This window comes from Camelus dromedarius, chromosome 4 (genome assembly GCF_036321535.1).
Source record: "Camelus dromedarius isolate mCamDro1 chromosome 4, mCamDro1.pat, whole genome shotgun sequence".
Classification (NCBI taxonomy): Eukaryota; Metazoa; Chordata; class Mammalia; order Artiodactyla; family Camelidae; genus Camelus; species Camelus dromedarius.
The window spans coordinates 45,982,167-45,994,795 of record NC_087439.1 but is presented as its reverse complement, the minus strand read 5'-3'; the positions used below and the strand labels follow the sequence as shown (position 1 = coordinate 45,994,795).

At 35.0% G+C, this 12,629-nt stretch overlaps 1 protein-coding gene across 3 annotated transcripts in view; it reads left to right on the top strand.

The window, feature by feature from the left end:
- Window positions 1-12,629, top strand: part of TLK1 (tousled like kinase 1) — a 125,126-nt gene that overhangs the window by 38,960 nt on the left and 73,537 nt on the right. For all 3 annotated transcript variants that reach the window (XM_031451634.2, XM_010982505.3, XM_064484901.1), the window contains exon 3: window positions 10,523-10,594. In XM_031451634.2, the coding sequence (XP_031307494.2) occupies window positions 10,523-10,594 (72 nt within the window). The remainder of the gene's footprint in view (window positions 1-10,522; window positions 10,595-12,629) is intronic.

Sequence of the window (12,629 nt, the reverse complement as noted above, 5' to 3'; positions counted from 1 at the left end):
AGCCTCCACATGTTTGCAGTTTTTTCCGTTTTTTTCTGATAGTTGATTTCTAACCTCATAGCATTGCATTTGGAGAAGATACCCGGTATGATTTTAATTTTCTTAAATTTACTGAGGGTTGCTTTGTGAGCCAACATGTGATAGATTCTGGAGAATGTTCCACGTGCACTTGAGAAGAACATGTATTCTGTTGCTTTCGGATGGAATGCCCTATAGATATTAATTCAATCCACCTGGTCTAATGTGTCGTTTAGGGCCTGTATTTCCTTACTGATTTTCTGTCTGGATAATCTGTCCATTGGTGTAAGTGGGGTGTTAAGGTCCCCCACTATTACCGTGTTATTGTCGACTTCTCCTTTTTGAGATGCTCCTGTGTTGGGTGCATATGTATTTATAGTTGTTATATCTTCTTCTTGGATTGATCCCTTGAGCATTATGTAGTGTCCTTCTTTGTCTCTTGTAACTATCTTTATTTTAAGATCCATTTTGTCTGATATAAGTATTGCTACTCCAGCTTTCTTTTGGTTTCTGTTTGCATGGAATATCTTTTTCTATCCCCTTTCTTTCAGCCTGCATGTGTCTCTAGCTCTGAAGTGAGTCTCTGGTAGACAGCATACAGATGGGTCTTGTTTTTGTTCAGCCGGTCTGTGCTTTTTGGTTGGAGCATTTAATCCATTTACTTTTAAGGTAATTATTGAAAAGTATGTTCTTATTGCCATTTTGTTGATTGCTTTGGGTTTGTTTGTAGGTCTTTTTTTTGTTTTTTTTTCCCCCTCTCTTTTTGTTGTCTTTTCTTGTGGTTTGATGACTGGAGAAGTTCATTTAACATTTGTTGTAAAGCTGGTTTGGTGGTTCTGAGTTCTTTTATCTTTTGTTTATCTATGAAGCTTTTGGTTTCTCCATCAAATCAATGAGAGCCTTCAGGATAGGGTATTCTTCGTTGTAAGTTCTTCCCTTTCATCACTTTAAGGATATTGTGCCACTCCCTTCTGGTCTGTAGATTCAGCTGATAACCTTATGGGAATTCCCTTGTATGTTATTTGTTGCTTTTCTCTTACTGATTTTAATATTTTCTCATTATCCTTAATTTTTGTTAGTTTGATTACTATGTGTCTCAGTGTGTTCCTCTTTGGATTAATCCTTTGTGGAACTCTCTGTGCTTCCTGGACTTGGGTGACTGTTTCCTTTCACAAGTTAGGGAAGTTTTTGGCTATTATGTCTTGGAATATTTTCTCAGTTTCTTTCTCTCTCTTTTATTCTGGACCCCTATAATATGAATATTTGTGCACTTCATGTTATCCCAGAGTTCTCTTAAACTGTCCTCATTTCTTTTCGTTTTTGTTTTTTCTTCTTTGGTAGTGATTTCCAGTAATCTGTCTTCTAGTTCACTTACCTGTTGTTCTTTTGTTCTCCCTCGTTTAGTCTATTCTTGGTTCCTTCTAGTCTGTTATTCATTTCAGTAATTGTATTCTTTCACTCTGTGTGAATATTCTTTATATTTTCTAACTCTTTGCCGAACACTTCCCTCTGTGTATCTGTACTTCTCCTGAGTTCTCTGAACATCTTCATCATTACACTAAAATCTTTCTCTGATAGATTGCCTATCTCCTCATCACTTATTTCTTCTGGGATTTTATCTTATGCCTGGGCCTGGAAGATATTCTCTGCTGGCTCATATTGTCTAATTTTCTATTTGTATTTTTAGGTAGGTTTGTTTCTTGACCTTGGAGAAGTGCCCATCTGTGGAATATGTCTTAAGAGTTCCATCAGTACACTTCTCTGTTGTCTCCCAAGGGCCAGGGTCCAGCTGGTCCCAGAGTAGTGTCTGGCCTGTGTTTGCTGATTCCTTCCACAAACCTTGGGATTGTTGTTTTCTTATTTCTGGTATCTGCCCCCTGGTGGGTGAGGCTGGACTAGAGGCTTATGCAGGTTTCCTGGCAGGAGGAGTTGGTGCTTGCCCACTGCTGGGTGGAACTTAGTCCTGGTCCTTTGGTGGGTAGGGGCATGCCTAGAGGCTGTGGGGTCAGGAAGACTGCTGATGGGTGGGGCTGAGTTCCCACCCAGTATGTTGTTTGGCCTGAGGCTTCTCAGCATTTAAGCCTACAGGCTGTTGGGTGGGGCTAGGTCTTGGTGCTAATGATCCAATCAATATGTCAGCCTCCAGGAAAGCTCATGTAGGGAAACAGTCCCCGAATGTCCTGTCCACCACCAGTTTTTATGTCCCCAGGGTAAGTCACAGCTGCCCTCTACCTCCGCAGGAGACCTTCCAAAACTAACAGGTAGGTCTGGCCCAGGTTCCTGTGAAATCACTGCCTTTATTCCTGGACCTGGCATGCATGAAATTCTGTGTGCCCTTCCCAAGAGAGTGAAGTCTCTGTTTCCCCCAGTCCTGCGAGGCTCCTGGAGTTAAGTTCTGCTGGCCTTCAAAACCAGATGCTTTGGGGTCTCCTCCCAGTGCTGGAATCCTGGGCTCGGGAGGCTGACATGGGGCTCAGAACTTTCACTCCTGTGGAAGGGCCTCTGCAACTTAATTATTCAGCTTGTGGGTCACCCACTCAGGGGGTATGGGACCCAATTATATTGTGAGCACGCCCCGCCTACCATCACTCTTAGGTTCCCTCTCTTTGTGTCTCAGTGAAGAGGATTTCTTTTTGATAGGTTTCAGTCTTTTTTTTTTCCCCCAATGGTGGTTTAGTAGTTGGTTGTGGTTTTTTGTGGTCATGAGGAGAGGCGAGCTCATTGTCCTACTACTCTGCCATCTTGACCAGAAATCCACTGATTCTTGAATTTTAGAAAAGTCATCTAGATAATATCATTTGAAGACTCTGAGATTTTACTTGCATAGTCAGTGTCACCATCATCAGTTTTAGGTGCTGTTATCTGTTTATCTACATACGTCATGTGTACTGATTTATCTAATAATTATAAATTGCCTTCCTCTTTAATTTTCTTCTCTTGACCACCTTGGAAAGTGAAAATTTCTTAATTCTCAACTGGAGTCTGTGAAGGCTAAAATCAAAGTACAAAGGTGGTTTTTTAGTCATTTATACATTTTAGAAAGATGATGCAGTACTTTGGGAAAGCAAGAAGATAACTGAAAGATTATGATTTACTTCACTATTGCATCCTCCTTTTAGGTCATTAAATCTGTATTGTTTTTCTATTTCTACTATAATAAATTACTAATAAGATGCTCAAAACAGTACAGATTTATTATCTTATGGGTCTTTCAGGGTCAAAAGTCTGACACTGGTCTCACTGGAATAAAATCAGGGTGTCTTCAGGGATGCATTCCTTTCTGGAGACTCTAGGGGAGGATCTTTTGCCTTGCCTTTTCCAGCTTTGAGAGGCTTCCTGCATTTCTTGGCTGGTGGTCTCCTTCCTCTGTTTTCAAAGCCAGCAATGTTGGATCTCTTACTCTTCAGAAGTCATATCTCTTGTACCATAGCCTAGAAGAGTTCTTTACTTTTAAGTACTGATGTGATTGTATTGGGCCCACCCAATCTGGATAATCTGTTATAATTTCCCCATCTCAAAAATTCTTACCCTTAATCACATCTACAAAGTCCCTTTTGCCATTTAAAACAATATTCACAGGTTCTGGGAATTAGGGCATTGGCACCATTGGGGGTCATTATTCTGCCTCTCATACCATCATTCTTCATTTTCTTTTTATTTTAGTGGTTTTCGTTTGTTTGTTTTAGCATAGTTCATAGTAATTGATGAACAGTGGTGAGTAATGATGAGTTCCTAGGATGATATAATAATAAAATATAAGAAGAATAAGATAAGATCCCATAATGTTTTAGATTTATGAAAGGGTCCAGTGGACATCTGATAATTAATTACAAGGTAGAATGTGTTTTATTCTATTAAAAATACATTTTTTTTATGCATTGGATGATCCCTAAGAAAGAATAAAATTTGTGAAATAGTAATTATTACAAAGAAGCTAAAAAAGTAAAATTGGTCCAGTGGATTCTGATGATATTCTAAAGGTTAAACATTTCTTCCCCACCCCTGGGGCACAAAGATATTCTAGAGTTCTGTATAATTTTATAGTTTTACTTCTGTATTTGCTCTTTAGTCCATCCTTTACACAGTATTGATAGAGGTAGAGTTTTATTTTTCTCCATTAGTGAACCAGTTTTTTCCACAGTGCTTCTCAAATCATCCATATTTTTCCACTGATTTGTGACACCCCCTGTATCATATATTAAGTTGCCATGTAATATATACCAGTTTGTCTCTGAAATTTCTGTTATATTTTCAGTGGTCTCTCTGTTTTTGTGCCAGTAAAACATTGAAAAAAAAATACTGTTGTATTTTGGTATATCTTTATGTGATAGAGCCCCATGTCAGGCTCCTTTAATCTTTTGTAAGGTTGATTTAATTAGTTCTGGATCTTTATTCCCTTATGTAAAATTGGAGCATTTACTTGTTAGCATTTGGATCTTATTCTTCTGTCATAACTTATTTGAATCTCTTTCCTTAAGAGTCAAATGGAATTTTTATTCTGAATGCATTGAATTTATAGATTGATTTTGGGAGTACTGAAATCTTTATAAGATTAGGTTGTCCCATCCAAGTATGTGAAATGTCTCTCCATTTATTCATTTCTCCCTGTAGAGTTCTTAATATTTGGCTAGTTTTTATATTTGGGCTAATTCCTGAATATTTTAATGCTTTTGTGGCTAAATATATAAATATATAAATAAATATATAAATATTTCATATCCAATAGCTCTTACTTGTTCAGATCTTAGAAATCTCCCTGTATTGTCAGCTCGAGCTGTCTTTTTCTGAGGAGGTTATTTTAAAATCTTTAATTATGATTATTGATTTATGTATTTCAGCTTAACATTTTATCAGTTTTTGCCTCATGTGTTTTGGGGTTTTATTTTTACATGCATGTGTCTTACTCTGCTTTTCCTTTTAGGACTATAATTATTTTTTTAAGCATTTTTTCAAATCTTAAGAATACTAACCTCAGTTTTCTTTCTGTTCATAATTGTTTTAGGTATATGATTTTTCTTTTTTATTCTTTTTAAATATATTTCTTTTAGACAGCATGTCTCTCTCTCCCTCTTTCTCTCTCTCTCTCTTTTGATGGAATACAAGCATTTTAATCTCTTTAAGTGATGGGTTTAGTCCATTACATTTATTATAATTATTTTTATTTATTGACTTGGTCCTTCTATCTATCGTCTGTTGTCTGGTGTTTTCTAATTTTACTTTACTTTTAGTCCCTTCCACTCATTGCTTTCCACTGGACAAATGGAGTTTTTCCTGATGTTTTAAAGTTACATATTCTAATTTTAGTATTATGATGACCCTCTACTCATTGATTTCTGTTCTCTCAAACTGATATTTATACATCCTTCAGGGTCCCCCCCCCCCCTTTAAACATCCTTTTACTTTGAAAAAAATATTATACCTGTAGAAAAGTTGAAAACATTTTACAAAGAATACTTGCATACTCTTTATCTAGATTTAAGACATGTCAACATTTTTGCCAAATTTGTGCTCATGTACACATACACATTTCTGCCATCTCTCTCTAGTTATCACTGTGGTCTCAGTGATGAACATGAACAGATCTTTTCAAAGAGCCCTGCTTTATTTTAGTGGGGAGTGGTACTTAGGAACCAAGCTAAGTATGTTTGTTGTTATGTGGTAGTCTCTTAGAAGTGTGTCAACATTAATGTAGAATCAGAAAACCAACTTTTAATATTTCCCAGTGTAATTATTGATTAAGGTAAGGATCATCAGTGAATGCTAAAATAATTTAGTAAAATGTTTTGGACAACAACATATTTACAAAGTCTGAAAGCTTCATCCTATACATTAGTTATTAATTATAAAAGAAAATGTGCCTTTAAAATGGAAGGTTTGTTGGTCACCACCATAATAAACAAGGTCAGACTTTGCCTTGGCAATGTCACAGAGCTTGACATATGTACATTATGTGTGTGCATCATTTACTCCTTTCTTTTTCTTTCTTTTTTTCTTTTTTTTTAGAATTTAAGTTCCTTGAGTGTAAGAACTTTTTTTTGTACGTATATATTTTTATTGAAGTATAGCCAGTGTACAGTGTTGGTTTTAGTTTCTGGTGTACAGCATAGTGTACATGAACCTGCATATATTCATTTTCAAATGCCTTTTCACCTAAGTTACTACAAGATACCAAATATAGTTCCCTGTGCTATACAGTGTGAACTGGTTTGTCTATTCTATACATTTACTCCTTTCTATGTCTCATATACACAGCAGTCTCAAAATAACAATTTGTGTACTATCACAATGACCAAAGAGATTATTGAAAACAGTTAAAAATTCTTTTGCTTGTGCTTTCCATAAATTTTCATTCCAAAGTTTTTTTAAATTGTATTATTAACAGCTTTGTATGCATTTAGCCATTAAATGTTATACTCTCTTCCTTGTATTTCTTATTTAATCTTTAAAAACAATTTTTTATTGAAGTATAGTTGATTTACAATGTGTATTAGTTTCTGGTGTACAGCAAAGTGATTCTGGTATAACACACACACATACACATATATATTTTTTTTGTTACGGTTTATTACAGAATATTGAATATAGTTCCCTGTGCTGTACAACAGTAACTTGTTGTTTATCTATTTTATATGTACTAGTTAGTATCTGCAAATTTTGAACTCCCAATTTATCCTTTCCCACCTGCTTCCCCCCTGGTAACCATGCTTGTTTTCTATGTCTATTAGGCTATTTCTGTTTTGTAAGTAAGTTGATTTGTATCATATTTTAGATTCCACATATGAGTGATACCATATGGTATTTGTCTTCCTCTTTCTGACTTCACTTGGTATGATAATCTCCAGTTCCATCCTTGTTGCTGCAAATGGCATTGTTTCATTTTTTTTTTTAATGACTGAGTAGTATTCATTGTATATGAATACCACATCTTTTTTATCCATTCATTTGTTGGTGGACATTTAGGCTGTTTCCATGTCTTGACTAATAGTGCTGCTATGAATGTTGGGGTGCATGTATCTTTTCAAATTGGAGTTTTCTCCAGATATATGCCCAGGAGTGGGATTGCTGGATTGTATGATAAGTCTATTTTTAGTTTTTTAAGGAACCTCCATAGTGGCTGCACCAGTTTACATTCCCACCAACACTGTAGGAGGGTTCCTTTTTCTCCACACTCTCTTCAGCATTTTTTATTTGTAGACTTTTTAATGTAGACCAGGTCATTCTGACTGGTGTGAGGTGATACCTCAATGTAGTTTTGATTTGCATTTCTCTCACAGTTAGCAATGTTGAGCATCTTTTCATTGTGCCTATTGGCTATCTGTGTATATCTTCTTTGGAGAAATATCTCTTTAGGTCTTCTGCCTCTTTTTGGATTGGATTGTTTGTTTTTTGTTATTAAGTTTTATGAGCTGTTTGTATATTTTGGAAATTAATCCCTTGTCTATTGCATTGTTTCCAAATATTTTCTCCCATTCTGTAGGTTATCTCTTGATTTTGTTTATGGTTCCCTTTGCTGTGCAAAAGCTTATAAATTTGATTAGGTCCCATTTATTTTTCCATTTATTTCTGTTGCCTTGGGAAACTGACCTAAGGAAACATTGCTGCAACTTATGTCTGAGAATGTTTTGCCTGTGTTCTCTTCTAGGAGTTTTATGGTGTCATGTCTTACATTTAAGCCATTTTGTTTTTTTGTGTGTATATAAGGGAGTGTTCTAACTTCACTGATTTACATGCAGCTGTCCAGTCTTCCCAGCACCACTTGCTGAAGAGACTGTCTTTTCTCCATTGTATATTCTTGCCTGCTTTGTTGAAGATTAATTGACCATAGTTTTGTAGGTTTATTTCTGGGCTCTCTATTCCATCCCATTGATCTATACACTTGTTTTTGTTCCAGTACCACACTGTTTTGATTACTGTAGTTTTTCTAGTATTGTCTAGGAGGGTTATGCCTTGAGCTCTGTTCTTTTTCCCCAATTATTGCTTTGACAATTCTGGGTCTTCTGTGGTTCCATATAAATTTATCAACAAGTAAGTAATAATATTGCTTACCATCAGTTCTTGGGTTGAAACAGTTTTCATTTTGATTGTCTAAAGCTTGTTCTCTAGAGGTTCTTTTGGAAGGGCTCTTGGGAGCAGTATTTCCCAATTTTTTGGCATTTTGATAACAATTTGTGTCCTCTGTGTGCTAAAAATCAATTTTACTGAATATAAGGTATTTTATTCAAATTTTGTTTTCTTGATTTTCTGGTATTTGTTACTCTGTTTTCTTCTTGCATTAAGTGTTGCCTTTGAAAATTTTGATGTTGTCCTTCTAGACTGAATTCTTGAGTGTAACGTGGTGCTCCTTGAATCAGTAGTTTCAACTTTTTTTAATTTTCAGGAAAGTTTTCTTGAATTGTAGTTTTTACTATTTTTTCTCTTATGATAGTGCTCTTTAAAGACTTCTGATATCTGAATGTTGGATCATTGTTAGTTCATTAAGTTGCTGCTTTCTCTCATCCTTTTAATTTCTCCATTTCTTTTGATTTCAGAACTGTTTCTTTTTTACCTTCTTGTTCTCTTAAAGCATTGTTTATTGTATGTATTTTATCTTGTGTTCATTCAGGCTTAATCTTCATTTCTGAAATTTTTTTTTTCAATCTCTGATGTTTTCCTGAGTTCTGTTACCTTACATTACTGAGTTTTTTGAAATTTGATTTATGTTGTTCTTTCATGTCCTAAGTTATTCTTGTAATGACTTTTAGCTCATTTTGAATTAGTAGATTATAATTTTCACCTATGTTGTGGATGTGTATTCCTGATATGCTTTTATTTTCAGGGTATAATTCTGTATCTTACTCTTTTTTCTCTTAGAGCTTCATAGGATTGACCTACATCATTTTCTGTTACTTTTTTTGTGGTTTAGGATGACTTTTCTTACAGAGCTCCCTCTGCTGTTGTTTTTGAGCACTCTTCAAAAGTGTGACATTTGCTTTCTGTGATTTCTATGCTTTGCTTCTTTCCCTACTGTTCTCTTTCCTCTGTCTTCATTGTATCTAATGTGTTCAGTTTTGATTCCACATCCAGTAGTTTATCCTCTTTGTGACACCATTAGTGAAGGATCAGTTTTAAGAGTTCATGTAAGCAAAATGCTCCAACTTACTCAGATTTCACCATGGACCCCTTGCACTTAGTCACTATTGAAAAGCACAGAAACCCTTCCAGTTACAGCTTGTGCTCAGAATGACCTTTTGGTCAATTTGCTGTTGCTGTTTTGGGAGACACCTTCTGCTTCCTCTGCTTCCTCACATACTATGCAGGTCCTGCAATTATTGGTGATTTGTACTCACTTGCTCTTTTATGTCACCTAGTTTTGTTGTAAATGTTGCTTGTGGATTTGGGGTTTATATTTTTATGTAGGGATTTACGCATGCTCAGAAACGTTGCCCTGCCTCCATTGTCCCTGAATCTTTCTAATTTATCACTTACTAATTGCTATTTATGGTGTTCTCTGTTTCAAGTTTGATAATCTTGTCCTCGTTAGATTATAACTTCCTCCAAATAGTGCTTGAATTTTAATCAGTTCCAGTGTTATTTTTGTGTTGAAAATAGCGTTTACAGTGTCCACTGTGGCACTGGACATATATGCAATGACCCAGAGTCATCAGTTTGGAAATTAGTCAGTCTGAGGGTAGCTGTAGGCCAACTTGCAACCTTGTAATAGAATTAGGAGCTACTCTTAGATATTGAAGGGAAACAGGAATATCAGCTGGCCTTCCTGTAAATGAAGTTCATTCATACTTTGGCGTATATGCTATATAGCCTGTCAGCCTCTGGTCTAAACATTCCTGTAAGACATTGATCTAGTGTACTGATGGTCCAGAAAAGTCCACAGAATAATAAGCATCATAGAAACATACTGGAAACATAGAAAATGTCATCCTACAGAGTGATAGCTTATTTCTGTTGGTCACAGTTCAAAAATATTGGAAAGGAAACGTAGAAATTCTTGAGTGAATCACTTATAAAATAGTCAGGACAGAAGAAGATTTTCTTAAAAGGCTAAGCCCAACCAAACAAAAACCAAAGATTGCCTGGTTTGTTAATATGAAAAGAGGCAAAGGGGAGTGGATGAGATGGATATGATGGAAGACTGAAATGGGTGTTAAGGAGAATAAATAATACTTTTGGTTAAAGGAAGCATTGGTTTTTATACAGTGGGTAGTAATTTTAGGAGACCTTGTTATCCTAACAATGGCCCATTTCCTTTACTCCTGAATTTGATATTCTAAAAAATCAGTTTAACACAAATCAGTTTCTGAAATACAGCAGAACTTTAATTGATTTGATAAAACTTTCTAAGATACTTATAGTGTTAAGAAGTTGGTATTTCTTATTTTTACTTCATTTGTCTTCCTTGCTTAAGCAAATCATACTTATTTTTAATTATGAAGATAGATTATTTACTTTGTAATATGTTCCATTTAAAATTATTCCTAATTTTTACCTTTTGAAAAATCTTTAACAGGCCTCAACAAATAATGAAAGCTCTAATCACAGTTTTGGAAGCTTGGGATCTTTGAGTGACAAAGAATCAGAGGTAAGTAACTTCATTTAAAATACGGTGATACTAAAGTAAAAGCTGGAATCACCTTTTCTTTTGAATTAAAAAAATTTTTTTCCTTCTTCAGTCCTTGTACTAAAAGGTTAATTCTTTTAAAGTTTTTTGTAGGAGCATTTTATTCTGTCTTATGAAACACAGCATTTAGACTAAAGACTATTTCGCATTAGAAAGAAAATGTAGTTTCTTTGGTTGTGTACCTGAACTTATGCACTAGTGGTGTAGAGATTTTAAGTTCCTAGCCATTCATAATTCTAGGAGATGAATGTGGTTTTTGCAATATGTTGTTTCATAGTTTTCTGTTATTTCTTGTTATACTTCCTTCTTAGTTTGGTCCTGATGAGGGGTTTATTTACTTTCTGAGATAGAGATGTGCATTTTTTTCTCTTTTTGGAATTTCTTATGGGATTTCATGCTGTTGGTTTTCACTTTTACATATTTTCAAATATCTGAAAAATCCCTCCCCTCCCACCCACTTACTGTCCCCACTAAGAAAACACATGGAACTTTATAAGTAGGTATTTGGATTCATGGTACAGTTCATGTTGAGCTGGATACTCTCGATGGCATTTTAGAAATGTTCAGACAGGAAGTTCTTTGGGTGTTAACGTTCATTTGTTGCTGCTGCAACTTCACTTTCTGTGGATATAGCCTGTAATATTTCCTCTTCTCAGATTATAGAGTTCTGTCACTTAATTTTCAACATTTGCGTCTGTGTCTTTGTGTTTTTTTCCCCCTCTTTCAATGTTTACTTGACTTCTACTTGATCCATTTTAGTCTTTTATTTTTGCCTGGGTTAGTGTAGATATATCATCTTGACAGTAACACCAATAGGTCATTAGCACCCAGTAACTCAGCTACTTTGGCTTTGGTGTTCAGTGGAAAGGGAATAATCAAAGGTGGCATCTTTTTAAGTCCTGTGTTATTGAAAGCATCTCTAGGTAGACAGTCTTGTGCAGTTTTGTGCAGGCACCCTGACACTCCAAAGGAGTATGGCATAGGGCTCTCACTCATCAGGCTTTCCCTTCCACAGAGACAACTGGCAGGCAGCTGAAAGGACTGTGCAAGTGACGGGACTTTATCTGCAGTAGGTTCCCTTGAGGTAAGCGTTAGTCGCCCCTGTAGCACCAGATTATCACAGTTTAGTTTTTTTTTTTCAAGTTAACACACATTAAGTCCTTAAAAATTACAGATTTAGATCTTATCAAAGTACTTTTTTTTCAAAAACCATATCAAGAATGTTTTCACCTTATATTTCCTGGATTTTGGAACATTTCTTGATATTTCCACAGATTTAGGTCTAAATAGTAATTTCACATGCCTCTTCTTTCAAAGGCTTTTATGTCACGAAGGACAGTGAAATAATTTTAGATGCTTCTCTTTTCTGTTCACCAGACCTGGTATTTTTAATAGACTTTTTAAAATAGAAAAATGTAGTAAAAGTTAGATCACCTATAATGAACATATATTTTCATGTTCTTTATAGGTATCCATATTTCTAATATAAGTTATAGGATAGATGCAGTATTTGAATTCTTCCAAAAGAATCAGTCTATAAGAAAATACTTCCCTTAAAAGAATTCTAAGGACCTTTTTTGACTGTATTTTTAGTTAAAAAAATTTTTTTAAAGACATTAATGGTATTTTCAGTGAAATACAATTTGATTAATCATTGGATGTACTTAGCTTTATTTGTATAGAAAGTTTGACAAATTTGGGGCCTCAGTAGAAAAATCTTAAAATCTTTTGGCTTTTGCTGTTTTGTGTTTTATATCTGAAATTTTTATAAATTAAAGGTTAAGTCAAGTGGCATGATATTTTAGAAATGACTACAAATTATACATTTTCCTTAAAATTTGAAAAAAATATATTTTTGTTGGACGGAGGTCTGTTTTTCCATTTAAGAAGCAACTTGTCTGGAAGATGATTCCCAGGTTTTATGTCTATAAGATGCCTTAATTATGAATTCCTTCAGATTAAAATTTCATGTATATCAGAATGCAGATATTCATAG